This window comes from Ursus americanus, chromosome 6, assembly GCF_024610735.1.
Source record: "Ursus americanus isolate L20-20 chromosome 6, mUrsAme1.1.p, whole genome shotgun sequence".
Classification (NCBI taxonomy): domain Eukaryota; kingdom Metazoa; phylum Chordata; class Mammalia; order Carnivora; family Ursidae; genus Ursus; species Ursus americanus.
In genome coordinates, this window is record NC_142132.1 from 76,825,166 (window position 1) to 76,852,674 (window position 27,509).

General features: G+C 44.1%; 1 protein-coding gene across 3 annotated transcripts in view; it reads right to left on the minus strand.

Annotated features, from left to right (window-relative positions):
* PRKG1 (protein kinase cGMP-dependent 1) overlaps positions 1-27,509 on the minus strand; it is a 1,185,335-nt gene that overhangs the window by 206,337 nt on the left and 951,489 nt on the right. For all 3 annotated transcript variants that reach the window (XM_045802398.2, XM_045802397.2, XM_045802400.2), the window contains one exon: positions 7,181-7,258. In XM_045802398.2, coding sequence (XP_045658354.1) covers positions 7,181-7,258 — 78 coding nt within the window. The remainder of the gene's footprint in view (positions 1-7,180; positions 7,259-27,509) is intronic.

Sequence of the window (27,509 nt, forward strand, 5' to 3'; positions counted from 1 at the left end):
GACCTCCTATGAGGCAAGCACTATAATGGATTAAGGGAGCATTCCCCCAATCATTTTTAATGGGTTTATATGTTTGAATTTTTAAAATATATGAATTGCCTAATACAGTATGTATCCTTCTGCAACTTACACTTTTTCTCTCAATATCATTTTATTACTTATCCATGTTCTTACATAGAAACCCAGTTCATCTACTTGAATGCTTCTGTGTCTTCCATTCTATATGTTTATCCATCCAATTCCTTATAGATGGATGTTTAAATTGTTTCCATTCTTTTCTGCAGTGAACATCTTTCTATGCACCTCGCATGCATGTCCCCATTCCTCTAAGACAATGCCTGTCTATTTTCCTAAGAATCCAGCCTCCATTCAAAGGCCAGTCACATGTTCATGAAGCCTTCTTACAGGTCTCTAACCCACGACAGTCCTTAAGGTCCACATACTTCATTCAGAAGGATTTCATTTTTTTAAAGATCTATGAATTGCATGGTTATCTTTTTCCTTTTTTACCATAAGAGTGTGCTCTTCAAAGACATGGGTTTATCTCTGACATTCTCTACAATTTATAATAAGCACCTAATAAAGAGCTGTAAGTTGTTGGAACAGAAAGGATTTATTACCTAAACAAGATATCTGGGCCCATACAGGCCTTTTGACTTGGGTGACAGTCCACGGAAGGAAAGTAATAATATTTCTGTTGCATGAATAAAGACATAATGCAGTAAGTTGTACCTTTGTGTTAATTCATTTCCCTTCAAGTTCTACTAATATTCATAATACTGGCTATGTTTCTTCTAGAATGGTTAAACAGTTAAAACTCACCTGGCTGGAAAATGTAATGAAGTAGAAAAAAACTAATTTCTTAAGACAATGCTAGACACTTAAGCACATTTAAAAATACTGTGCTTCAGGTTTCTAAGTTTAGAGAATGGATGACAAAGACCAGAATTTGTATAAGTATTAAGAATGTACATGCAAGGTGGAGGGAATTCAATTATTATTCTCCAATGATATATTTGATTACTTTTCCACACTGTGTTTCAAAACCAGGTGGATACAGTTTTTAACCCTCTTACGCCAAGCTATATCATAGAGATGCTCATTTGCATGCTGATGAGGCTGTCATAGATGTGGGTAGAAATACACTAGCCCATTGATTCTCAAACTTCAGGGTAAGGGGTCTTATTCAAAATTAAGGCTACTGAACTTCTTACTAGATACATTTCCTGAGGCAAGGTAAACAAAAGCAAAAATGAACTCTTGGGACTTCATCAAGATAAAGAGCTTCTGCACAGTGAAGGAAACAATCAACAAAACTAAAAGGCAGCCTATGGAATGGGAGAAGATGCCTGCAAATGACACATCCAATAAAGGGTTAGTATCCAAAATCTATAAAGAATGTATCAAACTCAATACCCCAAAAATGAATGATAGTGTTAAGTAATGAGCAGAGGACATGACTAGATATTTTTCCAAAGAAGACACATGAAAAGGTGCTCAACATCACTCATCATCAGGGAAATACAAATCAAACCCACGATGAGATACCACCTCACACCCATCAGAATGGCTAACATGAACACAGGAAACAACAGGTGTGGGCAAGGATGCAGAGAAAGGGGAACCCTCGTGTACTGTTGGTGGGAATGCAAACTGGTGCAGCCCCTCTGGAGAACAGTATGGAGGTTCTCCAAAAAGTTAAAAATAGAACCACCCTCCAATTCAGCAATTGCACTACTAGGTATTTACCCAAAAATACTAACACAGAGGGATAAAATGCACCTCAACATTTATAGCCGCTTTATCAACAATAGCCAACTTATGGAAAGAGCCCAAATGTCCACTAATTAACAAATGGATAAAGAAGATGTGGTATACATATACCACAGAATATGACTCAGCCATCAAAATGAATGGAATCCTGCCATTTGCAATGATGTAGATGGAGCTAGAGTGTACTATGCTAAGCGACATCAGAGAAAGACAAATACCATATGATTTCACTAAAAGGTGGAATTTAAGAAAAAAAAACAGATGAACAAAGTGGGGGGAGAGAGAGGCAAACCATAAAAGAGACTCTTAACGATAGTGAACAAACTGAGGATTACTGGAGGGGAGGTGGGTAGGTGATGGGTTAAATGGGTGGTGGGTATTAATGAGGGCACTTATTGGAATGAGCATGTAAGTAAGTGATGAATCACTAAATCCTACAAGTGAAACTAATACTACACTGCATGTTAACTAACCAGAATTTAAATAAAAACTTGGAAGAAAAAAATAAAGGCTAGCAGACTCCTATTCTTGAAGTTCTAATTTAGTGGGACTGGGAAATCTGTATTTGAAAAAGATTAATATTGGTGATTTAGATGCAAATGTTCTGTAGACCAAACTCTGACATACATCAATTCAGCGTTTTATTTCTAGGTCTCAGTTTTCTCATCTGTCCTATGAGGCAACCCAACAAGATTATTTGTCAGTCCTCACTACTGAAAAAAAAAAAAAAAAGTCACGAACTCAGGTATAATATACTACAAGATCATGAATTCAAAATTAGATATAAGGATACATTACATAATTACACATTTGCCGTCTGGTTGTAACAACAACAGCAAAAATGATCAGAAATTCCAAATGGTAGACAGATGCAAGGCGTGGGGAGATTTCGGTGGCTTCGGGAATATTCTTTACAAAGATGTTACTGAAATGCAGTAAAAGAGCCATAAGAAGTGGGCCACCTATCGAATAGACCACTTTCTGCTTACATGACAAGTGTGAAGGAAAGCCCATCTGCATAATCCATGTATGTGAAAAGATAAGCAGTTCAAAGAGCAAGAATAAAAGCTCTGTTTTAAGGTTGTAATTTCCACACTGTTTCTTTGTACATATAATGAATAATTCTAAATATGCACAGACACCCGGCATAGACATTTGCATCTTTAATTCTAAAAACATGTCCGGGTAGAGAAAGTTACATACACAGAGATAGCCTCTTGACCTATATTACTTTGGCCTCTATCACTTAGTCTTTTCCCTGAAACCACGAAGTACTTTATAATCCACAACGCTATGGGAAAGAACTGGCTATGGAGCCTAACCCCTGTTACCCTCATCACCTTGTCCAAAAAACGGGAGGGTTTTCTCAAAAGAGGGTGTGGGTATGTGTTCATGAATTAAATGAGAAAATCTATGAAAAGCATCCTCTTAATAATAAGTGCTCGGGGTGCCTGGGTGGCTTAGTCAGTTGAGCATCTGACTCTTGACTTTGGCTCAAGTCATGATCTCAGGGTCATGAGATCGAGCCCTAAGTCTGGCTCCCCACTCAGCAGGGAGTCAGCTTGATTCTCTCTCTCCCTTTCCTTCTGGCCCTCCCCTGGCTTGTGCACTCGTGCGCTCGCTCTCAAATACATAAATCTTTACAAAAAATAAGTGCTCAAAAAAGTTGGGTTACTTTTCTTATATTTCCCCCCTTTCTTCTACTTCTCTCACCTATTTCAGAAATTCATGCATTTGATTGTAAAAGAAATATCCCCTATCACTACTACTGCTCTCTCATTGTTGCTATAAAATGCTAGAGCATAAACTTCTTTTCCTTCTAGACAGATAAAAGAGAGTGTGTATTCTAATGTTCTTTTTACTTATCTATATGTTGACTTTTTCTCTATAAGACATATGTGTAGTCTTGTAATTTGAGTTTTTAGAAACTATTTAACTATATGTATAATTTAAAAAATTAACAATCAAAATAAAAATTAGATACTTTTAAAGGGACGTATAAAATTGATCTTTGATACCAAAGTGTCCAATAAACAAGATCAATGTGCACAGCCAACATGTTTAATCAGAAACAATTCATAAAGAAAGAAAATGTTTTAGTACAGATTAAGCGGGTTTTATAACAAAGCAATGTTTATAGTAAGAAAAGAAAGAGCGTGGAATTTACAGGTTTATGGGGAAGATCCGACTGGAGAATGAGGGTTAGTGAGGTAATTATTTTCCTACCTGGGTGACTATTAGGTTACAAACCCCAAGGAGTCCCTAAAACAAAGCAGTTCCCCTTTCAATGTTCTGCATATGTCACTCAAAAATTTGTCCTGTTATTTCCAAATCAAAATGCCTCCTGATGCAAATGAGGACACTTTGGAACTCTGTCTGGTAGTTTGGGATATGTACTAGGTAGGAATTTTTTTTCTGAACTTGAAGCTTGCCTCTATTCTTTGAGTCATGAGTTAAATTCAGTGTGGGCAAGATTTATGATTCCTAAGACTGATTTGACAATTGAACCCTTTTTTACAGGGGTAAATTAGTTTTTCTCTACCCTGTGTCCTAACCCACTCTCCCAACATGTCTGTCTTGAATCTTATGTTCGTGATCCCCTTTCTAATGTTGGCAATTTAATGCACGTGCCTACATGCACTCACATCTCATTCCATGCATAAGTACCATATATTTGCCTGTTTTTGAACTTTAAAAATATAAAGCATGCCACACATATTCTTCTGCAACTTGCTTCATTTGATCAGTATTGTATTTGCGATTTATCCAATTCTTCCATGTTCATATACATAGCTGTAGTTCATTTCCTCTCTTTTCATATTATCCTATTATATTAATATATTTTATATGTGTTTATAGATTTTACATACTATATTTCATTAATTCTTCTAGAGATGTCACTGTGTTTCAGGTTTACATATATAACTACTGTTCTATCTCTTCATTTCTGGATATATTTTTCTTGACTTAGTGCAATGGTTGGGGCACCTAGTTCCACACTAAACAGAAATGGTGATAATGTGCATCTTTTTCTTGATCTTGATCTAAAAGGAAGGGCTTCTTATGTTTTACTCTTACGTATCCATATACAAATAAAACTTCCATAATTTTCATATTCAACAACACCAAATATCATGTTAAGCCAATTTGTTTAACCAACATGCTTAAATACTTGTTAATTCTAAGGAAAGCCATGTGGTTTTAAATGGCATTTAATGGACAAGAACTTTTTTAAAAATATATTTTATTTATTTATTTGAGAAAGAGAGAGAGAACACAGAGGCTATGGCTGGTTTAAAAAAAAAATTGTTGAGGGGCGCCTGGGTGGCACAGCGGTTAAGCGTCTGCCTTCGGCTCAGGGCGTGATCCCGGCGTTACGGGATCGAGCCCCACATCAGGCTCCTCCACTATGAGCCTGCTTCTTCCTCTCCCACTCCCCCTGCTGTGTTCCCTCTCTCGCTGGCTGTCTCTATCTCTGTCAAATAAATAAATAAAATCTTTAAAAAAAAAAAAATAAATAAAATAAAATAAAAAAAAAATTGTTGAGTGTGTCAGAGGAGTCTAACATAGTCTTACCACTTTTCTCCCAGAATCCCCATGGTGCTCTGAAACATCGCCAAGGGAATGGGTTCCTGTGGTGCATTTCCTCAGGATTTCCATTTACACATATTACAAAACTCATTAAGCAGCACCGCTAATACACCTGTTTGCAACTGAAACCGGTCAAAAGAGCAGCTTCTCTGAGGTACTGCTTGAAATTTACAGTAATGGGGTAATCACAGAAGTCTGTCAGAAATTCATCTTAAACGGATAAATGCATCATTCCATGATAGCAAAGGATTAGCAGTGTAATAAAGAAAAAATAAATCCAGATAGTCGGGACAAAAAAATCCCCCTGTGACCTACTGAATCATTTTATATTCATGAGGATTTTCGATTTCCCCTGATTCTTTAGTAAATGTTAAGAAATAAAACAGCAAATCCAACACTGTATACATAAACCACAAAATGTTAAGGTTCCTTAGCCTCTAACATTGGAAAATTTAAAATACAGTTTTAAGTGTAACTGTGGTCAGTCATGTCATTTCTTGATGGCTGTAAGATGCTGGTGCCTGATATTTCTGTCTCAGGTTTTCTGCTGTCAGTCAGAAGAACAGGTATAAGACAAACACAAATAATGCTGTCTTCACTTTAGTGTGACAGGTCATTGGTCAGTCCCGAGAGGATTTTCAAAAATGTGATCCCACAAGATTTATAATCTTTCACCTATCCTGTCCACTGCGGCTCTGTACATCTCTCTTTCCTATTTTAGTATGAGCCATAAAGTCCCAGAGTCAGTCATATTTGTTAAATTAGAAGAAAAAAACTCACATTTTAAAAAACTCTTCAACATTTTTATTATTTACTTTTTAAGTTATCTCTATGCCCAACATGGGGCTTGAACTCAGGATGCTGAGATCAAGAGTCACGTGTTCTACAGACGGAGCCAGCCAGGTGCCCCTAAACTTACATTTCAAAGTAACAATTATAAAAATGAAAACTGCTATACAAATCCCCTTCCACTGGCATTTCCTTTCCTATCACTTACCATGCTTAGTACATCCAAATTCCTCTTAAGCATCCCTTAGGATGAAGCAAAGTAAGTTCTAATCATTAGTCACGCAGTAAAGACACTTAAACACAAAAATGATTATGACTTCACTGTTGAAAGAAATGAAAGGTATTTTTTAGGGTATTAGAGCATTCATCGTCACGAATCCCCATTTTCTAATTCACTTAATTATTTCATTTTTAAATAAAAGTTAAAAGATTTATAATACTGATAACTTAAAATCATATAAAGGGATAAATTTTGATTTTTCATTCCTATCCCTGGTCCACCCCTTATTTGTCCCTCTCCCTGTAATTTACTGCTTCTAATAGTTTCTCAGTATCCATTCAACATTTCTTGATGAAGACACAATAAAACATGAGTGTATTTACATCCTTGTTGTAAGCAAATTGCCTAAGGACGCTGAGACTGGTAAGTTTCCTAGCGGGATTCACACTTGGGCCATCTGATTGCAAAGCCCAGGTGTTTCAAGACAGCGAGGCTACGGCTCCTGATCACTAGGACCTTTCTAGGGTTTTGGTTTTTCCTTTACTGTTGACGATTTTTAAAGCGACCTTAGTCTTTTTCTTGTCGAGCTATAGAAATTATGGAAATCTTCCCACTTATGCAGATAGTTAAGCATGGTTATTAAATTATAGAATTCAAGCCATTTTCTGGTGTTCAGAATTACAGTTTTTCTTCCTCTGGCATCATTTTTGGGAGATCCATTCTCAGCTATTTCTCTTTCAAGACCCTGCATGTGTGCATCTCCGGGGGTGGCTGATACACCCCAGGCCCCCTGCCCCCAGGGCTTACCGTTCCTTTGCTGATGATAAAGAAGGTGTCCCCTCTTGCACCTTGTCTGATGATGTATTCCCCATTCTCATAGTGGGTCTGAAAAAGAGAAACAGCAACAGAAAAAAACATTAAGAAGGGAGTAATGTAACAAAAGCTCAATCTCTTCAAATATCAGCTCTGCAGGGATGCATTCATCCTGATGGAGTTTTACCCAGACTGAGAATCCATTATGATTTAGGAATGAGTAATAGTCAATGAACAATAATTACAGAGAAATCATTTTTATCATGCTCATGCTTAAAACTATTTTGTTAATGCCATTTTTTTCTGGGCGATTATATTCAGATCTTTAAATCCATTTTAATAGTTTGATAAAAAAATATTTTTTTGTCCCATCAACTGAGCATGAACTAAAACAGCAGAGCTGCTAATTAAACTGGTTTTTTTGTAACATTTTGTCATTTTCATTTTGTTTTTGTATTCTTGTCGTGATGGATAGGCTTTTTTCCCCCCCCTTGAGAAATTACTGTGGCATCTAAAGATCTTCATTTTGAAACCAGGATGATTTCTGGTGTGGGTTAGATGGCCCTAGTTACTTTTTAAGGCACAACTGCATGCTTTAACGTCCTAGCTTCAGCAGTTTAGATTTGGCCCCGTCAGACGGAATGTCTTCATTTTATGGACTGAATTCTGGCCCAGCATCTGCAAGCTCATCAAGGAGCATACGAGAAGCAAGGTAAGGCTGCTAGAGGATGATACAGTCAGTGTATCCGTGCTAGGATGTGGACACAGTCACTAGGTCCATTCCCAGGGTAAAGATTACTTCTGCAACGAACAAAAGTAATTTCTATAAGGCGATGTGGGAAAAAAAAGTATATTGCTGGGTCAGGACATATTACAGAAAAATGAGACTGTGCCGTCTGGCCACATTCTTCTCTGCAGCTTAGCAAGGGAGCCATTTTGGGGGAAAGAAAACATTACTTCACACACTCCTTAGAAAACAGATTTCGAGGTTTGCATGTAGGAGTCATGAGGCCAAAGGCTGTGATTCGTCCTTACCCTTCAATACCATGTTCCTTAATCCTGTTGTCTATTCATGGTTAACATTGCCTTTTGCAAGTACTTGGCATTAAGAACAACCAGATCTTTCTTTGCATATCTAGAAAATTAACATACTACCTAATCTTTTTTTTTTTTTAAGTTAGAGAGAAAGAGAGAGCACAAGCAGGGAGAGCAGCAGGCAGAGCGAGAGGGAGAAGCAGAGTCCCCACTGAGCAGAGAGCCAGAAGTGGGGCTGGACCCCAGGATCATAACCTGAGCCCAAGGCAGATGCTTAACCAACTGAGCCACCGAGGCACCCCCATACTACCTAATCTTACCTTTTTTTTTTTTTAACTCATAACAAGCTTTAAAAATAGGATAATAGAATGCATATTCTTCAACTGATTTCTTTTAACAAGATAGCCATGCTCCACTGTGACATCTAGGTGTTTGGGAAAGGCCAGATCTTTAGGACATGCAGATGTGAAAAGCAACAATCACCACAGTCTTCTCTCCTGTATCAATTCCACAAACATTTCTGTGTGCCTCTGAGTCAGGCCCAGTTGTAGACACTGATGATACAAAGATGAGATGCAAAAATCTCAGAGTAGCACCGTCCACTGGCTCTTGCTCTGAGGGTGGCAGTGTTCGACAGCCACGCCGTCCAGTACAGCAGCCTCTAGCCACATGTGGCTACTGAGCAAATGTGGCCTGTGTAATTAAGAAACTGAACGTTTAAGTGTATTTAATTTTAATTAATTTAAATTTAAATACACATGGCCAGTAGCTACTGTATCAGCACAGGTAGTAGCTAAAGCAAAGGGAGGAGTTGCAATCTGTACTAGTTCGGTAGGGGGCAGGCTGGAGCATCTTTCCCCACTCTCCAAGAACAGAGCTCCATTAGTCAAATTCAGGACCTCTCTCTTCCCTTCCGCACTCTGCACCAGAGAAGGTGGTGTGGCTTACTGGGCTGGTATGTCTGGAAGTCATCAGCTAGGTAGGGTCGCCTCAGTCCCTAGTCTCTGTCAAGTGGTGGTGGTGGGGGGAGCTCCCCCAGAGACAGACATTCTCTGTGGCTTCTCCAGGGGAAGCAGAATGAAGCTGCCTCTGCTGGGCTTCTGTCACAGAGCAAGTATGGCCACCCAAATACAGGGCCGGTTGGGAAGACTGTTTGGCTCTAACACCTAAGGCACATTCCCTAGCCTCCATTTTTATCATTAGTAACAATAGTATTATATTAGTTCCATTTACCTTAGTCTTTGTCATATTTCTCACTTGTTTCCTAATCCAAAACCTCTCAACCCCTGCCCCCGCCACAAACAACTATGCAAATGCTCTATTTTCTGTTGGTAGGGCTTATGTAATGTCTGTTGTATTGTCTCACTCTGTCTCCAGGGCTTCCCCATGGAGGAGATTCTTAAGCTCCAACAGAAGTATGAGGAACAGGTTACAGGATGTTGAGCAGGAGAATGCCTCTCCGAAAAGAAGAGAATTAGCAGCTTATTATGCCCACATAACAGTAGCAGAAATACTATCATGTTGGAAAAAATAGAAAAATGCAAATAAAAAGCTCCAAACTTGGAAGAATCCTTAGCTCATCTGAGCTCATTCTTCTTACTTATCTCCTCCTTAAAAGCATATCCCTACTCATATGATTGTCATTTCCTTTTAAAAAGCCAAAACTATTTGTACTATATTAAAAAGTACGAAGATAAGGGTTTCTCAGGCACACCACCACCGACATTTTGAAGCAGACAATTCTCTGTTGCTGGGAGCCATCCTGGACAGTCAGTTCAGCTGTAGGATGTTTGGTGGCTTCTATGGCCTCTACCCACTAGAGGCCAGTACCACTTCCAATCCCAGTTGTGGCAACCAAAAATGTCACAAGATATTGTCTATTACCCTGTTGGGGGCAAAACTGCTCCCAGTTGAGAATGTTTGCACTAAATCTTTTGTGGTTTTCTGGACCTGAAATAGCAATTTATTATTTCTCTTGATACTGTGTGCTAGATGATTCTTTGGCTTCCCTTGGTGTTGGCTTGAATCAGTCTAATGCCTCACTCTTGTGGTAAGCATTGGTGCTGGTCTCACACAGGTGACTGTCAGCTTCTATTCTCCTCCACACGGGCCTCTCTATGGGGCTGCCCAGTCTCCTCCATAGTAGGGTGGTCTGGGGGAGAGCCTCCTTATATGGCAACTGGCTTCCAAGGAGGCAAAAGCAGAAGGTGCCAGGCTTTCCCAAGGCCCAGACTTATGCTGCATCCAATGAGTTCAAGCAGGTCCCAGGGCCAGTCCTGATGCAAAAGGAGGGGACTGTACAAAGGTGTGAACCCTAGGAGATGGGGTGCATCAAAGCCATGGAAACACAGTCTCCCACAATCTTCAAGCTTCATATGCCTGAAACTAAGCTCCTGAACTCCTTCTCCTAGCCCTGCCTCTCCCATGCCTTCCCTGCATCAGCGAGACCTACCGCATCTTTTCTGGTACTTGGCCAATCATCTTGGAGTCATATTGAACTCTTCTGTCTCCCAGGCCCACCAGTGCTCTGTCAGCAGCCCTGCTGGCTCCACCCTCAGATTACATCCAGAACTCAATGACTCCTCCATCTGCCACTATGGCTGCCATGTTCTCCTGCCCGGTCCATGCAGTCCCCTCCTGACTGGGACATCTGCTCCTATCTGACCCCATCGGTCCCCCTTCCCACCTAGCAGCCAGGCAATTCTGTGAACACACAGTCAGCATCTGTCCCTCCTGTGCTCATACGCCTGCAGGGGCCCCTCTGCACCCATGGGCACTGAAGCCCCCAGAGGCTGCAGGTACTAACAGTTTCTGCTCTTTTGCTTCACGGACCTCGCTGCCTGCCTCCCTCCCCTGCATGATGTCTGTTCTAGTCACACCACTTTTCCTGATGTTCCTTGAACACCCAGGCCCATCTCTGCAGAGGCTCTGCCCAGTGCCTGAGATGTCCCTACATCCCAGAGAGCTCAGAAGGAGCTATATTAGGACAGGATCTCAAATGACAGGAGCATGGGTATCAAGGAAGGCTGAAGGTAAAGGAATCCGAAAGCAGGATCATCGGACCCTGCCGAGAGCTGGGGCTGTGGCTTCTGAGAAGGAAGGATCCACTGCCAACCCCAGCCTAGTTTAGAGGGAGCCTGACTTCTCTCTTCTCTCCCATCTGGTATCCCATTGGGGCTCCCCATTGGCTGAGTTCAGCTGAAAGGGGGCAGGGGAACCTTCCCATTCAGGTCAGCCTCTGGGCAGAGAGAAGGACCCAGGAATAATGAAAAGCAGGCCAGGGGGCAGGTGGACTGCATCAGCCCCGTGTTTGACAGATCATTCACTCATGTCTCAACCGTCTCCTCCACTGGAACGTCAGCTCCATGAAGGAATTACGTTCCCTGTTGTTCCCCTTGCACCAAGAAGAGCACCTGGGTGTTCTCTAAACATTCACCAAGTAAATGGCTTACGTGGTAAGGACATTTAGTGCCCCACAGAGCAAGGGCTCTCTCCCTTCCTCTGCTGGTTTGCCCTCACGAGATGGGTCCACTGCTCCAGGCATCACAGTGGGGTCAGAGACAGAGAAGGGCAGCCTCTCATCTTACAACTCCTTCTGGAGAAGGGGTGCCAAAACCCCTGGCAACTGTCCCCATAGGTCTCCTTTGAGTCACACATCCATTCTTAAATGAACGCTTAACAAGACGAATGGGAATACTCCAAATGGTTTTCATGTCTCAAGATCATCCCATGGAGACAGCAAGAAAACCATTCAAATGAAACCAAACTTCTAGCAACAGGAAAATGTGAAGGACAGACCGCAGAGGCACCCAGGAGGGTATCTACTTCATGGACCAATCCAAGCAGTCTCTGAAGGGTCAGGACGGGGGTGCCTGGGGAAGGAGGACAGATAAAAGCAGGCTGCAAGACTATGAAAAGGGAAGACTCGGGTCATGCTAGCAGTCTTCACGTCCCTGCCGAGCTGTGGTAAAGCAGAGCGGGGCAGCCTCCCGGGTGACCGGCCAGAGCATGTAGGGGGAGCTCGTAGGGTTTCAGCTGACACCTCAGGGTAAGGAGGCAGGGCATACAAGTCCAAGCAGCTTCAAGGTGGAACCGCCATGCCCACAGCACACATTAGCAGAGGCGGGGTGAGCATGGGCCAAGCCACTGCAGAAGAGACGGAGGGTGGGGTCCAAGGATGCCCGAGGGGGGACTTTAGGGCATCTTCTAGCTTTGAGATGCTGCAGTTCTCTGACAGGTTGTATTTCCCAAAGATGGCCACCAGAGAGTTTCCATTCCATGAGCTCTCCTGCGTGGTGACTTGGCCATTCTTCCATTAAGAGCTGGAGTCTAATTTCCCTCCTCTTGAAACGGAGTGGCCTCGGCAGCTCTTCTGTGACAGCAGCCTGCGTGGAAGCCACAGTGCATGACCCTGAGGTCATCCTGGAAAAAGCCTCCCAGCTTCCACTGGTTCTCAGGAGTCTTCATCCTGGAACCCAGCCCCATGCCGTGAGAACCTCCAGCCACAGCTAGGGGTGACATGCAGGGGATCCGGCTGATGGTGCCGCCCCCACACAGCCTGAGTCACCTCTGTCACTGCAGTCAGCAGGGAGACACAGGAGTGCAGGGGACTCCCAGCTGGGACGAGTTTCAGCATTTGACTGTCCCCATTTGAAGGCCCAAATGTCATGGAGCAGAGACGAGCCATCCCTGTTGTGTCGAATTCCTAACCCACAGAACATAATAAGCACAATAAAATGGTTCCTATCTCATGCAGCTATGTTTTGGGGTGGTTTGCGACACAGCAGCGCATCACCCAAAACAGACCCCTTGGGGGCTGCACCCCACCTGCTCCTGGCTCCCACCTGTTCCTGGCTCCCACCTGCTCCTGGCAGCTCTGGCTCTGGCTGGTCCTGGAGTTCAGAGACCACCAGCAGCTTCCTCCCCACCCTTGAGGTCTCATTGGAGAGGGGAGGGAAGGGGAGAGTCTGAGACAGAGCCCAGCCAGCAGTCGATCCCTCACAAAGCCAGCAAAGCACACTCATGGTCCTTATCTTGCCTAGATTTCACAATAACCCTAGGAGAACTTCCGTTAGGGAAGCTGAAGCAAACAGCTTAAATGACTGGCCCAAGGTCCCACCACTAATAAGAGGTGCGAGGAGCTGGTGCGAAGCACGGGCCATGTCCCTTCCACTTCCCTACCCCCACCCACCTCCTCTACCCCCCACCTGTGCCTGGGCAATTTGGTATGGGCAATAACTGTCTTTTTTTAGGTTGCAAAGAAGACACGTATCCAAGTCAATTTCAGTGGCAAACAAAAAGATGGGTCATGACTCCCCAATTGTAAGCCACAGGAGATCCAATCCCACCTGGCAAAATGGGAAGAAGGTACTGAGTCACAAAATGGCATAGTCCAAAGTTAGTGGTATTCAAAATGGCTGAATCCAGGAATCACATCATGGCCCCAGACCAGCCTCCTCCCTTCCCTCGCAGCTCTGTCTGCCTCATGTAGCTCCCCATGACGGCCTAGGGTGTGCCCCATGGCAGTGAGCTCTCCCGTTCCCTGTGCTCCAGACCAGTGGGCTCTTGCAGAACCGTCATCCCTTTGTCCCAGAGATTAGACACCTTGACAGGCACATCTAGAGTCTATGTAATTGGTGGAAATTATCTAATGACCCTCTGAATATCACTGACATGGTTTTGAAACTCGACAGCCACAACTGTCCTATTGGTTCTTTCAGTTTACCTGCACGGGCATTTGCTATACGTTTTTCCAGGCTGTGTAAGCTCGTAAAACTCAGGGTGGCGAGAGAAGCCTAGGGGACGGTGGCCAGAGGTGGTACAACTTTGCAAAAGCTAACGTCCACGGTGTCGTCGCACCAGGATTCCTGACTCTGCCATGCTGAGATGTTCAATTGCACCCAAGGGGAAGATGATCATGTGTGCCGATTCTTCGAGCGTTTCTCTAATTATGTTCATCACATGCCAGCAGTTTCATTGTTTTTTGAAGGTCACTTGGTAGCTCTGCCATTTTCTGATTTCGCATTAAATCATGGAAAAACACAGCATTTAGAATGAGCAGAAACCTGAGCAATTAGGCAGATTCCTTTAAAGGTTTCCACAGTCAATAGGAGAAAAGCCAAATCCTTCACATTGCCTGCAAGACCATATACAGTCTGCTCACTGTCCCCCTTTCCAACCTCCTCTCACTCCTGCTTACTTTGCCCTCAAGCCACACTGGAAGACCCACCCCCTGGGTCCGTTTCTCATCGGTGCCACAGTCCCTTCCTCCCGCCAGGCCCAAGCACCCCATGCTGCACCCCACTGCTTCTCACCTCCTTACAGCCTACTTCTCTTTCCCATCCTAGCCTTCCCCAAATGCACCCCGGCTGCACCGGCTCTCTCCATTCTGTGATTTTACAAAGCACAAAGGTTAACTGCATTGCTCTTTGCTGAGCTTGCGGCTACTCATTTGTAGGACTGTTTTTTGTTGTTGCTGTTGTTATTTTTTTTTAAGATTTTTAAAATTTATTCATTTGAGAGAAAGAACAAGCAAAGGAGAGCATGAGCGGAAGGGAGGAGCAGAGGGAAAGGGAGAAGCAGACGCCCCATTGAGCAGGGAGCCCGACTCAGGGCTCGATCCCAGGACCCTGGAATCATGACCGGAGCTGAAGGCAGATGCTTAACCCCCTGAGCCACCCAGGCATCCATGGGATTGTTTTTAATCATGTTTTTCACCAGATTTTAAATGTGCCTGAAGGCAAGGATTGCATCTGGTTTTGTTCACCTTATAACATCCTCCGTGTCTAAGACAGCGCTGGAGATGGAATAAGGACTTGCAAACAGTAACTGCAGGAACGAAGTTGCCCTCCTTAATCCCCAGCTTTCTGGCACCGCCCACTGTCAATCCATTAGAAAGGCCTCCCCCTCTGGATACACAGGCCAAGCCAAGCCCAGTTGTCTCTCGCTGTCTCCACTGCTGACACTCTAGTCCAACCAGAACCGCACCTTGGATTTTTGTGACGTCCCCCATCTGGCTTCCCTGCTTCAGCCCTTGCCCCTCACCGCACCCCAACCCACTCCATCTGTTCTTCTTTCTGCAACCAAAGTGACCTCGCAAATTGTGTATCAACTAAAATCACTCCACAGCTGAAAAACCTCGTTTTCGGTGGCTTCCTGCTGCCCTTAAAATCATCAACCACTTACTACAGTCTATAAAGTTCTCTGCATCCCGGCTCCCACCTGGCTCCCCATCCTCATCCCTTCCCAATCACGCCCACAGGGGGTCAGGTTCAAAAACCCTGGCTTTTCCCCCATGCCTTGTACTCACCAGACCAGACCCATCCCCGGGGCTCTGCATTCAGGACAGCCTGTCTAGAATATTTTCCTCAAGGTCCTTGTCACGGTCTATTCTCATCGTTGGGTCTCAACAAGGCCTTTCCAGACCACCCTGAGCACGTGCTTCTGCCTCACTCCCTTTCTGCCCATTATCCCTGTCTGTTCTGTGTGCTTCCTCTGCGCTTCTGCCAATGCTGGTGGCTGCTTTCAAGACTGTGTGAGCACGATCACAGCTAAGCCTTTGAGCGCCCCCCTGCCCCCCATGAGAAAGGACTTCGGTCACACCTTCCAGATCGGAAATGATCTTTCTTTTGTGTTTGCTCTCTGGACTCCTCCACCATTACCAACCACACAGAGGGGTTAGGAGATTTTGTATTCTATCCATTGTTTCACTTAGAACAATGCCCAGCACAAAGGAGCCATGCGATATAGAACCAAGATAACGGACAGATTTGGCCCAGACCCTTCACTTTGAATGGTGAAGCGGAGTTATGAACCGTAGAGTAGAAGGGTGGACACAGAAAGGGAAGTGACAGCATAACTACATGGGAACAATCTATCGCCCTCAAAGCCAGTCTTCTCTTTGCTACTAGAAAGAGGGGTTGTAGCTTTGGTTGCTACTCTGTTGGTCTCTGGATTCTCAGAATTCAACACTAATATGTAAAGGTACATTTAGACTTTTTCAAATCTTCCACATACTTGTTGACTCTTGGCAGGCAGGGGGGCTCAGCACGACGCTGGAGGTGGCATTTCAAGGACTGCGAATTCGCATGACTCCTCTCTACTTCTCAGATCAGATCCCATCATTGGTATCAAAGATGCTGGGTTTTAGCTGCTGTTTTTATTTTCAGGCGCCACTGTGAAGCGCAATCTACAACTAACACTCCCTTATTAGGAACTAAGACACGAGGTACCATTCTGAAGTAAATTTTCACCTAAATTATTTCAGTCAGAAATTATGCCAATTATGTCCCTTTATACTTGAGTTTAAAATTGGAGTCATCCTTCAGTCTTTATTAGAGCACAGGACGTCTATTCACTGACGCTGTCCTAACGATTAAGGCACATGTAACAGAGACCACTATGATAATTGCTATGATTAGAAAGACAGCTGCAGTAGGAACCACCTTTATGTGCCTGGATGCATCTGATAAAGGCTTCAAACAGAGAATGCCACTTAGAAAATTAGTGAGTTAAGAACAGTAGGAGTCTTGAGTCATGATTCCTGCCTCCTTTGTTCAGAGGATAGTTTAAGCTTAGAGAAAGAGGGGGACGTCAGGTAGAAGAACAACTTTCTTAGAAATATTGCCTTTCCAGGGGGTGCCTGGGTGGTGCAGCGGTTAAGCATCTGCCTTCAGCTCAGGGCGTGATCCCGGCGTTATGGGATCGAGCCCCACATCAGGCTCCTCCGCTGGGAGCCTGCTTCTTCCTCTCCCACTCCCCCTGCTTGTGTTCCCTCTCTCGCTGGCTGTCTCTGTTACATGAATAAATAAAATCTTAAAAAAAAAAAAAAAGAAATATTGCCTTTCTGGATCCTCAGTCAGTGACATCCTCCAGGGAAATTCTTCCCTCTCCCAGATACCTCAGATTTATTTCAAAGACAAGAGCTCTTAACGGAGAGTAAGATCGTCAGACAGCTCCATCAGTCAAAAAACATGCCAGTGAGGTAGGCAACAGACAAGGTATTTCTTGGTCCAAGACTTCTCTGTTTGGTAGAACTCTGTCCATTAGAGATGTCTGGACTGAGATTACCTACGGTGACAAGCCAGACTGACAGCTAGTCATTCGAGGAACATACAACTTTCCACACTGCAAGCCACCAGCAATCAAGGACAGCAATCCGAAGTCTTCGGTGAAATCTACTGTGGAGGAAATGATCGTATCTGTAAACCAGAATTTTCTCCTCTTCCCCCGTCCATGGTCACCATGGGTTTCATCACAGAAGTAGCACTCTACCAACAACTGATGATATTTGCACTCCATGTAGGTTTTCATAAATTGACATTTTGCTCTCACAGATCAATAATTATCAAGGGGGCATGTTCTTTTATGAAGCATTTTCTCAGATAATATTTAACCTCACTAAGGCTGCAATTTTTGCCGACTCTCCTTCCTAACCTCTAAGGAAAATTAACTTTTCCTCACACCACCATTCACAAATTAACCAGAATGCCAAAAGAACAAATTGAAGCCTGAAACACTTTTTCTAACAGGTTCTAACAGTTTCCCTTCACACCGCCACCAATCTGTCCCCATAGAATGTACATCTGGGATATACATCTCTGTACCACAGATTCTTTCTACATCAATGCTATGCCTTGCCTTCTACTCAGGACGTCCCTTATTTATAACCAGTACTTTTTCACCCTTTTCTCCAGCTGGACAATAATTTGGCTCCAAGGCGGCTCAAACTAAGCCATAAAATCCTCCTTCACCAAGCCTGAACTCCAGGTCCACATGAGAGACATGCCCTTGGTAGGAGTTTGGTCATTCACTAATTTCAACCAGTATCATTTATCTTAGATCAGATCATTTATCACACACTATCTGTGCTTTCTGTGAATGAGACACTGCACTTGGCACCAAACCTACAAAGATACCCACAGTCCCTCGGTCGAGACGCAGCATGTGGTTTAAGAGGTCCTCACCCCAATCCCAAGGACCATCATGCCATTAAGGGGGAGAATGGCAGTATTAAATGAGTGCTTTACTCACCAAGGAACTGGGGCCCTCTGCTGACTCACAGGGTCTCCAGAGAACCCAGACACCTTGGTAGGAACCCAAGTTTAGGCAGAAAATGTGGCTTTTTCATCAATACAATAGCTCAGACTTCTGGAGAGACAGGCTGCCTGGCACTGCCCCTCAAGGCACCACACCAACCTAGCTCACCAAGACATTTTAAGACACAGATAGCCAGTGCCGTGATGATGAGTCCGCCACTTCCATTGCTGAGGATCTGTGTCTACGCAGCTGTCCCTTAGCACATTCCTCCGTGTCCTGACAGCTCTTGATGAAACATTCCTCACTTGGCTGTGACACTGTTTATCAAATTTGTCCACCCTGAACTTCGCCTTAGGGTCCTGAGATATATTCCAGCTCCTAGGAACTTGTGCTCTGTCCTTACTACCTGACTCATTACCTTTCCATCTGCCTTGATGGTGCTATGAAGACCCTGTCTCTACGGAGGCACCCACTCTACTTGAAACCCAAGGACTGATCTATACGTCAGCCAGCCCACACTGTGTAAGAGAGACATTGTGGGAAAAGAATATCAAGCAGTCCTGTGTGTAGTCCTGACCAGCTCTGTACGGGGACACCTTGGCTTGTAAATCATCCTTGCCCTAACAAGGTGCTGGGACAAATCCTTACTAACTTCTGCCCTGATGAAAAGGACAGGTATAAAATCCCCAGGGCCAGAAGTCCTGGGACTGTATAAGCTCATCTTAGAAAATCAGTTCATGACTTGCCCTGGGATGGATCAAGCCAACGGGCTGGCTGAGAGTCAGAATTAAGATCCCCTGCGGAGCAGTGGGCCCAGATGTAACTCTTTAAAAGAACTAACAAGATTGTCACCATGATGAACAGGAATTCCTGGCAGCTTTGTGTCCTCATGGAGTCCAAGGGACCAAGGAAAGCCATTCCTCCATCTGCCGTGTGCCCCTTGCTCAATGCAATCCATTAAAGAGGTCATGAAATCCGGTTAGTGGATTACAAGCAGCAATTTTTTTAAAAAAATGGAATAGAACAGAAAATGTCAAAGACATCACAGAAAGTGCAGATAGCATGATTTATACAAGTCTCATATGCGTGTGCAGATGAATACTTAGGTGCGTACTAGGCCCTGACGTAAAATGTGTTCTCACTACCCAGACACCACCCTGATACAACGGTACTTTTCCTTCTTTACAAAAGCCATAACATCCTCAGAACAGGGAGGCATCCTTGCTGCTACATGAAATCATCTTTAGGAATTTTGTTAACGTTAATAAAGACACTAGTGTTGAATTGGATTTTTAGTTGTTTCACTTTGGAAAAAGTGCGTAGCAGTTGAAAGTACGGGATCGTCTTTGAAAGGATGTACCATCTACACTGCAGGAAATAGCACTTGCCCTCCGTTTATCGCTGTTTTCTCCAGCCCTCCAGCCCCTTCCCCTCCACCCACCCCGCCCCTGCGTCTGCAATCTGACCAAAGGCAGCCATTTACATGTATATTTTTGTATATCTAAGCGCCCAAGTTTCCACCCTAACATTTAGCATTTCCCATACTACAATAAAACCACATGGGTTTTTGTTCCGCTGATAGTGAACGCTGGCTTCCTTCACTGAATCTCAAAGATTCTTAGGTCTTCATGTCTTTGCTGGCCAGATCACATCATCCTCCGTTAAGCCTCTGCAATACCTCCGGACTTTATGATTCAAAGACAGCTGCTGGCACAGCAGTGATCACCTGCATGCCTCCTTCTCACCCTGAATCCCAGACGCAGGAGGAAAATCGGAGCTCAAATTCCAAAAACGCTTGGGTTTTATCTGATATTCGGCTGAGCTCTTCAAGGACATCAATTGCCAAATGGATTTTCAATCTCTGTTTTTACCATGAGATATGAAGACAGCGCCTTCCGACGGAGTGACTAAGAGTGAGTGAAACCACGGCAGGCACACAAAATTTTAAAAAAATCTCCAAGAGGCACAGTTTATCTCTGATCTACTCATTTCAGAACAGAATAAAACTGTTTATAGAGTAGACACGCGGGCGTTCCCATCCCGCATAATTAAACTATAACTCAAATTTAACAGTTTGATCTATAAAGACAATTAGCGGTGGCGGAACTTGGAAATTGTTCGCCCTGACAGATTATGAAACGTGTCACAGGAAAGCATTCAGTTTAGTATCTCAGAGTCACCATCTGAAGTATAAACATGGTTTGAAGTTTCGAGTAGAATAAATACAGTATTCAAGAAGGAAAAATAGTTTCTCATGAACCCCTAACAAAAGTAGTGCGGCGAGTCAGAAGTACGTAGAATTCACTCAACGTTGTACTTCCTTAGGCTTTTAAAATCAACATTTTGAGAAGACGCTATTCTGTTTAAAGGGCATTTTGAGTCATCGAGGACAGAAGGGAGCAAAAGCCAAGAGGATTTAGACTGCCTGAGGGAGGAAAGTGTCCTTTATATGCTGGAGGACGCCCTTCTTGCCTTGGGGATATTTTCTGTCTAGACAGGTTTGAGAGGGGTCTTGCTCAGAGCTGGGGTCTGATCCTACTCCCTTTTTCATTCCACAATATGCCATCTAACCGGGAGACAAAGGGAGAAAGGCTTCTTCCAGAATGTGAAACTGGTGTGTTTACTGGAACTAACAACAAAGTGATATACAAAATATTTAATAACCAGTACTTGAAGGGCACTGGCCGATCAGAAAGGATGTGTGCTGGAGTAGGGCACTGGGGAACCTCCTGGACCATGCGAACGTTCAGGAAACCCAGAAATGAGCTGGGACAGTGGTCAGGGGGCTCCCGGGCAAAGCTTTGTACTAACTGGTACGATAGTATTTCGATGGGTTAACAACTTGTGGGAACCCACTGAACAGAAGCCGTGGAAACACTTTTCCATCTTCATATCCCCCACCAGCCCCTGCTGCGCGTGTATTTTAAGGTTTCTGGATTCAGAATGAACATCATTACTGGTAATGGTAGTTGTAATGATAGAATCAAGAAAACACAGTTGCCAAATCTGCCTACAGCTGGAAGGCAGACGGCTTCCTCGGCCAGAGATCCTGGATCGGAACAGCCTAGTGGTGGCTGATGGGGTTCAGGAAAGGCTACCCCAAAACATGGCACCTTGAGTTCAATAGGACATATGGGATACTTAAAGCTGCAGGAGTCTGGGCAGGCAGCAAAAACAGGAAGGTCACCCTGACCTGTCCCCTGAAACAGGTTACAAAATCCCCACATAAGAGGCACCTTCTTCATATGGGAAGGGGAGGAGAATTCTCATCTCTGAAGACAGAGGGGTCCTGAGAAGAATCCTAACCGACAGGCCTTGCTGCGTTTCTCCCAGTGTCCTACACTCACCTCATCATCCCTGACCTATGCCGTGTCTCCACTCCTCATCAAACCTGCCCTACAAATACTCAGCTCCAGCGGTTCCCTTGGGCCTTTGTTTGCATATGAAGGCTTCCATGTCAAGTAAAACATATATTACATAGATTTGTACGTTTTTCTACTGTTTCTTTGTCTTTGTCGGCTTGATTTTCAGACCCAGCCAGGAACCCTAAGAGGGCTGAGGAAAACTTTTCCCTACCCTGCATAGCTAAAAACGTGTACGAAGACAGCTGAAGAACACACCGCCATTAGGAGGAACACGCTTGGTGACAGAACACAGACCAGGTTCAGAGACACACACGTGAACAACACGTACACGCAAGTCAGGCATCACAGAATGGAGGGGGATGGGCTTTTCGGTCACTGGAGAGAGAGGTATGCTGTTGTCTCCTGGTATATTTTATCAGCCTCAGCCACCTGAATGAATGATGCTTTCGGATGAGCCACTTTCCTCAGCTTTAAATAAAACGGGAAACCTTCTCACTAAAGTGTGCCCTGCTCAGATGTCTTGCCATCGGGAGGGATGGAGTCTGGATCCCAGATGTGCGCATTACAGTCACACATCTGGAGGACACCAGCACATACCAGAAAGTACCAGACGGGCATTTGGGTCTACGTATTGGTATCGGGTGACACCAGTGTATTATACCAGAAGTATGCTGAATACACACGGAAGATCCGGTTTCTTTTCCTGCCACGATCAAGTCCAGATCCCAAGTATGGTAAAAGCTATCAAGGTAATGTTACCCTAGCAACCATCCTTAGACCTTGATATAACTCCTGCCTTCCTACTACCACCTTCAGCCCCCCACCCCATGAGGAGAGCACGGGTTCTCCTCAGACACCTGCTACTAAAAAGAAAGCCAGAACCATTGTCAGCCCCACATCTAGAGAGCTTTACCCACTTCATAAAAGGCTGTCTAATTCAGCCAGTGTTGTGAGCTAGATTTACAGAACCTGGTTTCTGTGGAAGCCCTGGTGGCTAACTTATTTGCATTTAAATAGAGCCACAGGGACAGAGACGGCCTTCCACATGTGTTTATTTTCCTATTTGCAGCAATGGAGAAAAAAGCGTTTTTGTTTTTTTTTTAATAATCAGTTAAAACTCTAATTCTCCTGACCACAGTATGATTCAATACTTTATAATAACTATAAAGACTTACTTTTATATTCCAATGTGAACTCACATCATAAAAACATAATAGCTACTATTAATTCAAGGCTCACTATATGCCAGGCATTATGCGAAGGATGTCTCCATTAGGACAGTGACTCACTGAGGTCTTGTAATCTCCATTTTACTAGAACAAAATGGAAGCTTAGACAGGCTGAGTAATTTTTCCAAGATTACCCAGCAAGTCAACTTTAGAAGCAGAATCTGAACCCAAATTTGCTTTAGAAAATCTATACTCACAGGTGAGCCTCCTCCTAATCTTAGAGTCAGTTATCTTTATTTGAAAGAAAAGAAAGAGTAAGAGAAAGAAAAGAAAAAAGACAAGACATATGGGGGGGTAAGGAGGGAAGGGTGGGAGGGATGTAGGTAGATAGGTAGGTAGGTAGGTCGGTCAGTTATGTTGGTAGTAAATAATCCCAGGAAAACTACTCAGACACAAACCAAATTTGAAATCTTGCATTTTACTGCCATGTACTCAATTCTATCATTACAAACTGATTCCTAGAACACTGCTGTCATTTCACCACTCTTGGGCTCGAAAACTTGAATAGCTTCTACCTTCTCAACGGCATGACATTTCAGTTCCTTGCTGTAGCATTTGAGGCTCTCTGGGATCTGGTACTGGTTTAGATAGCCCCGCTCTCCCCCTGCACTCCAGCCATTCCAGCCCCAGACAACTTTTCACCTGTATGCTTTGCCTCAGCTATTCCCTCAGCCTGGAATATTCTTTGGCTACCATCTCTACTTAGAAACTCCAGTTCTCTACTAAGCCTTCCCTTGATCTCTAAATAGAAAGCCCTTCTTGGGATGCCTGGGCAGAGCAGTCAGTTGGCCATCGGACTCTTGGTTTCAGCTCAGGTGTTGATCTCAGGGTCACGTGATCGAGCTCTGCAGCGGGACTCTCTCCCCTCTCCTTTTCCCTCTGCCCCTCCCCGGCCCCATGCTCTGTCCCTCTCTCTCTAAAATAAATAAAATACTTAAAAAGAAAAAAATAAAGCCCTTCTTTACCATAGCACACTTTTTTTTTAATTGCAGCATTTTGTTCTCTGTCCTTATTTGTAGATCTAGTTACCAAAATGAGAACAGAGCCCATATATTTTTTTATCACCCATCTCCAGCAACATCCACCCCAACGCCAAATGCTAAGAAGGGGCTGAACAAGTATTTGTTAAATTGAATAAACTTTAATTTGCATTCAAGTATTGATCATTTTAAACTATTTTTAAAACACAAGTATCCTTGGCAGAATAACACGTTCAGTTTGCAAAACCATTAATAAATTAGTATTACTAACACACACTTTATAATTTACAAACACCTTTCCATATATATTAACTTAAATCATTACAAGAAGCTCTTTGGATAGTTCGTAAAAATCTCGTTATCGTCTCCATTTCTCATATGAGGGATCAGAACTAAAAATAATTATTTAGCCATTGCTAACAGCTGCAGAATAATTATGTAGCAGCCATAATACTAAGCACATACCTGCATTATTTTATTCCCTGAAAGCTTGAGATACAATGCAGAGGTAGTTCTGACAGGTGCTTAGAAGCTGATAAGCATCCAAAAATGGAAACTAGTTTAATTATTTCCCAGCCTGTGTATCTGGAGGAGAAATTCACAGGCAAAAGCCTTAAGATAAATGTGCCCAAGAGTCAGTTTGTCCTCATACTCCTCCCTCCCTCCCTGGCTCTATGTGGATCGATGACACAGAAGGTAATGGGCAGCATTTTTGTTGGAGATGAAATAATGGGTCTGACTATCGCCTTCTGTGGCTATGGTTAGAGACCTTCTCTGGCTATAAATGCAGGTGAAAAGTGGAATGGAGACTGTAGTATCCATGATATATAAAATTACCTAGAGTCATTACAGAACCATCCATCTGTCCCTCGTAAACAACATTTCCACATAATTCCTTTCCCTCCTTCAACTTGGATTTAAATGAATTTATACTGTAATGCCCCTTACTTTTCAAGCATTTATGGGACATATTTAACCGTGTCTGACTGACTGGTTTCATCACTAGTCACGTCCCTTATCGTCCTGCGCTGTAGGACGGTCCCATCCCATGTGGTAACGGAGACATGCAGGCCAGATAGTTTTACATGGTCAACCTAACAAGACCGACATTTTTTTTTCACCTTTCTCGTGTCCTTTCTTGCCACCCAACTGTTCAATCTGACTTCTGCTGACTTCAGCACGTCACTAGCAGCACCCACAATGCCAGACCCGATCATTCCATTTCAGTCAGGGGTCCGACAAATGGGTTAGGTGCCCGATGAGGAAATGCACGTGCACAGAGGAGTAAGAAGAGCCTTCTAGGAGCTCACAGTGCAGGGAAGGCAGAGGTGGAACCAGACAATTTCAAAATAGCAGCAGTGGTTTGCTGGAGGTATTTATGGCATCAGAGGCTCAGTTAGCATTGGATCTGAGAGCGTCTATGTACGAACAGGAGGTGGTCGGGCGGACACTGGCTGGAAGGGCACATGCTCGGGAGCATGGAAGAGCATGGCTTGCACAGAGAACGACGGATTTCTCCGCATTACTGGAGCCCACTGAAGCGGCAAGTGGCAGAAACTAAGACACGAGAGGTGTGAAGGTGGCCTTCCACGATTCACTGCCTTGGACTTTAGTCCCTGGGCAACAGGAACTGTGGATGGGATTTAAACAAGGGGACAATTCGGAGCAAGGGAGGGAGCTCAGTTAGAAAGCCTGGAGCCAGTCACCTGGTTTTTGAATGACTCCATGAACTCCTCAGAAATGAATGTGGCTCCGAAGATGGTGAGAGAAGCTAGCGGGAAGAGCAGGTCCTCATCTCAGAACACTTTCGTGCTGGAGAAGACGCCCGGGGTGCACGCTGTCCATGTGCCCGCAGGACGTCAGGTGTCCTGTGTCTACTCAGCTATGGGGTGGAAACCACAACTAAGCCAGGCGCTCAGCATCTAACCAGCCTCTCGCTCACACCACCAGGGAGGTTCTCAGGGTCCTGCTTCCCAGGCCTGCACCCAAACACGTTAAATTAGCTCCCCCAGAGCAGGAACCCAGCATCTGTTAAGATTCTTCAAGCGATCCCCACGTTCAGCCATGGCCAAGAACCTCCACGCTAAAGCACGAGACTCAGACATCAGACCAGTAAGGGGCTTTCTTCCCGGTGAAGTGTACGGACAGTGCTATCTGTGGATTTTACTTTACTCTGACACAGGTTACAAGCACCTCGGGAAGGTGTGGCTCAACTACTCCTTCCTTTGAGAAGCCTGCTCTGGGCGGGGGCATAGGGGGTGTGGCATGGTTTAGAAAAGATTTCATTCCTCTCTAATAATGTGGTTTTTAAGAAATATTTTATATTTTTATTTAAGAGAGAAAGGGAGAGAGAGAGCATGCATGCAGAGGGAGACGGAGAGGCAGACTCCCCGCTGAGCAGGGAGCCCAATGTGGGACTCTGGGATCGTGACCCCAGCAGAAGGCAGACGCTTAACCCACTGAGCCACCCAGGTGCCCCAATAATGTGGTTTTTTAATGTTTACTGTAAAGTTGATGAAGAGAACATCCAAACAAGAGGTCAAGTAAGATGAAACCAGATTCTACTGGAAGGAAACCCATGTTCAGACATGTAAATGTCAGGTGAAAAAGAGATTCAGAGCATTAGTACCAGAGCATGGAATGACCTTTCTGCACCAAGTTTTCTGATTTCACTGAAAAAAGCCAGATGCAACAGGCAAGGATATTCCGGCCTACGTATTATTAGCTCAACAGAAAACAAGAAACACCGGCTTGGGTCACAGGACAACGGTTTTTGACAAGCATAATAAATGTCCTATTCTTAATAGCGTTCACAGTTCAGAGGATTCATGAAGGTTTCAAGCCATGGCCCTTACAAATAGCAAGGGTCCTGCATACGGCACTATTTTTCTTTAATAAGACAGATTAAGTCTGGGTTTAAGACAGATTAAGTCTGGAAGTTTTTTCTTCAAAGGTTTAGATCCTATTTTAACACTATTGCTCACGCCTAAGAAGCCCTTCCTAAGCATAGAAAAGTTATACAGCACTAATATTCCAGAATCAAGGTAGGGACGTGGGTTTAAGTGTAAAAGAAGCAGTGTCCTCAGTGTTCAAAACGTCAAAACCAATTCTAAGCCGCGCTTATACTTTGCTGAAACAGACGAACCTGGGGGCAAAAAAACCCTCAGCTTCAGAACTGTATGCCCTGGATATTTTTTAACACAGGCACGAGGCTACAAGCAGCCCAGAATAAACCTCAGGCACATGTCTATAGAACAGCGAGGTGCAAGCTTTCCTTCCCTGCTAGAGGTTATGCTGAACGGGGTGCGCCGAAGCGATCAAAACAAAGGAGTGGGTTTCAAGAGCACGGCATCTCCTGAGGAGGAAGGCCAAGGAGAAGAGACTCAGGGAAGGTAACTAACTGGTTTAACTTTGCATGTAGTACACCAGAGAGAGACGCACACAGAAATCTTGCTGGAAATTAAAGGTGCTCAGGCTCATAGGCGTTCTGTTCTCAAAACGCGTACGGCGAGCGTCATGGGATGTGCAGGTACGAAGTGCGCGCATCTGAAAAGAAGAGACGTCAGAAGCAAGCAGGACCAAGTATGAGAGCACGACAACGACCCCACTGTCTGTCTTAGCTGGGCGCCCTGTGGCCAGTCCCCCTCCCCCGACGCCACACTAGGAACAGCAACCC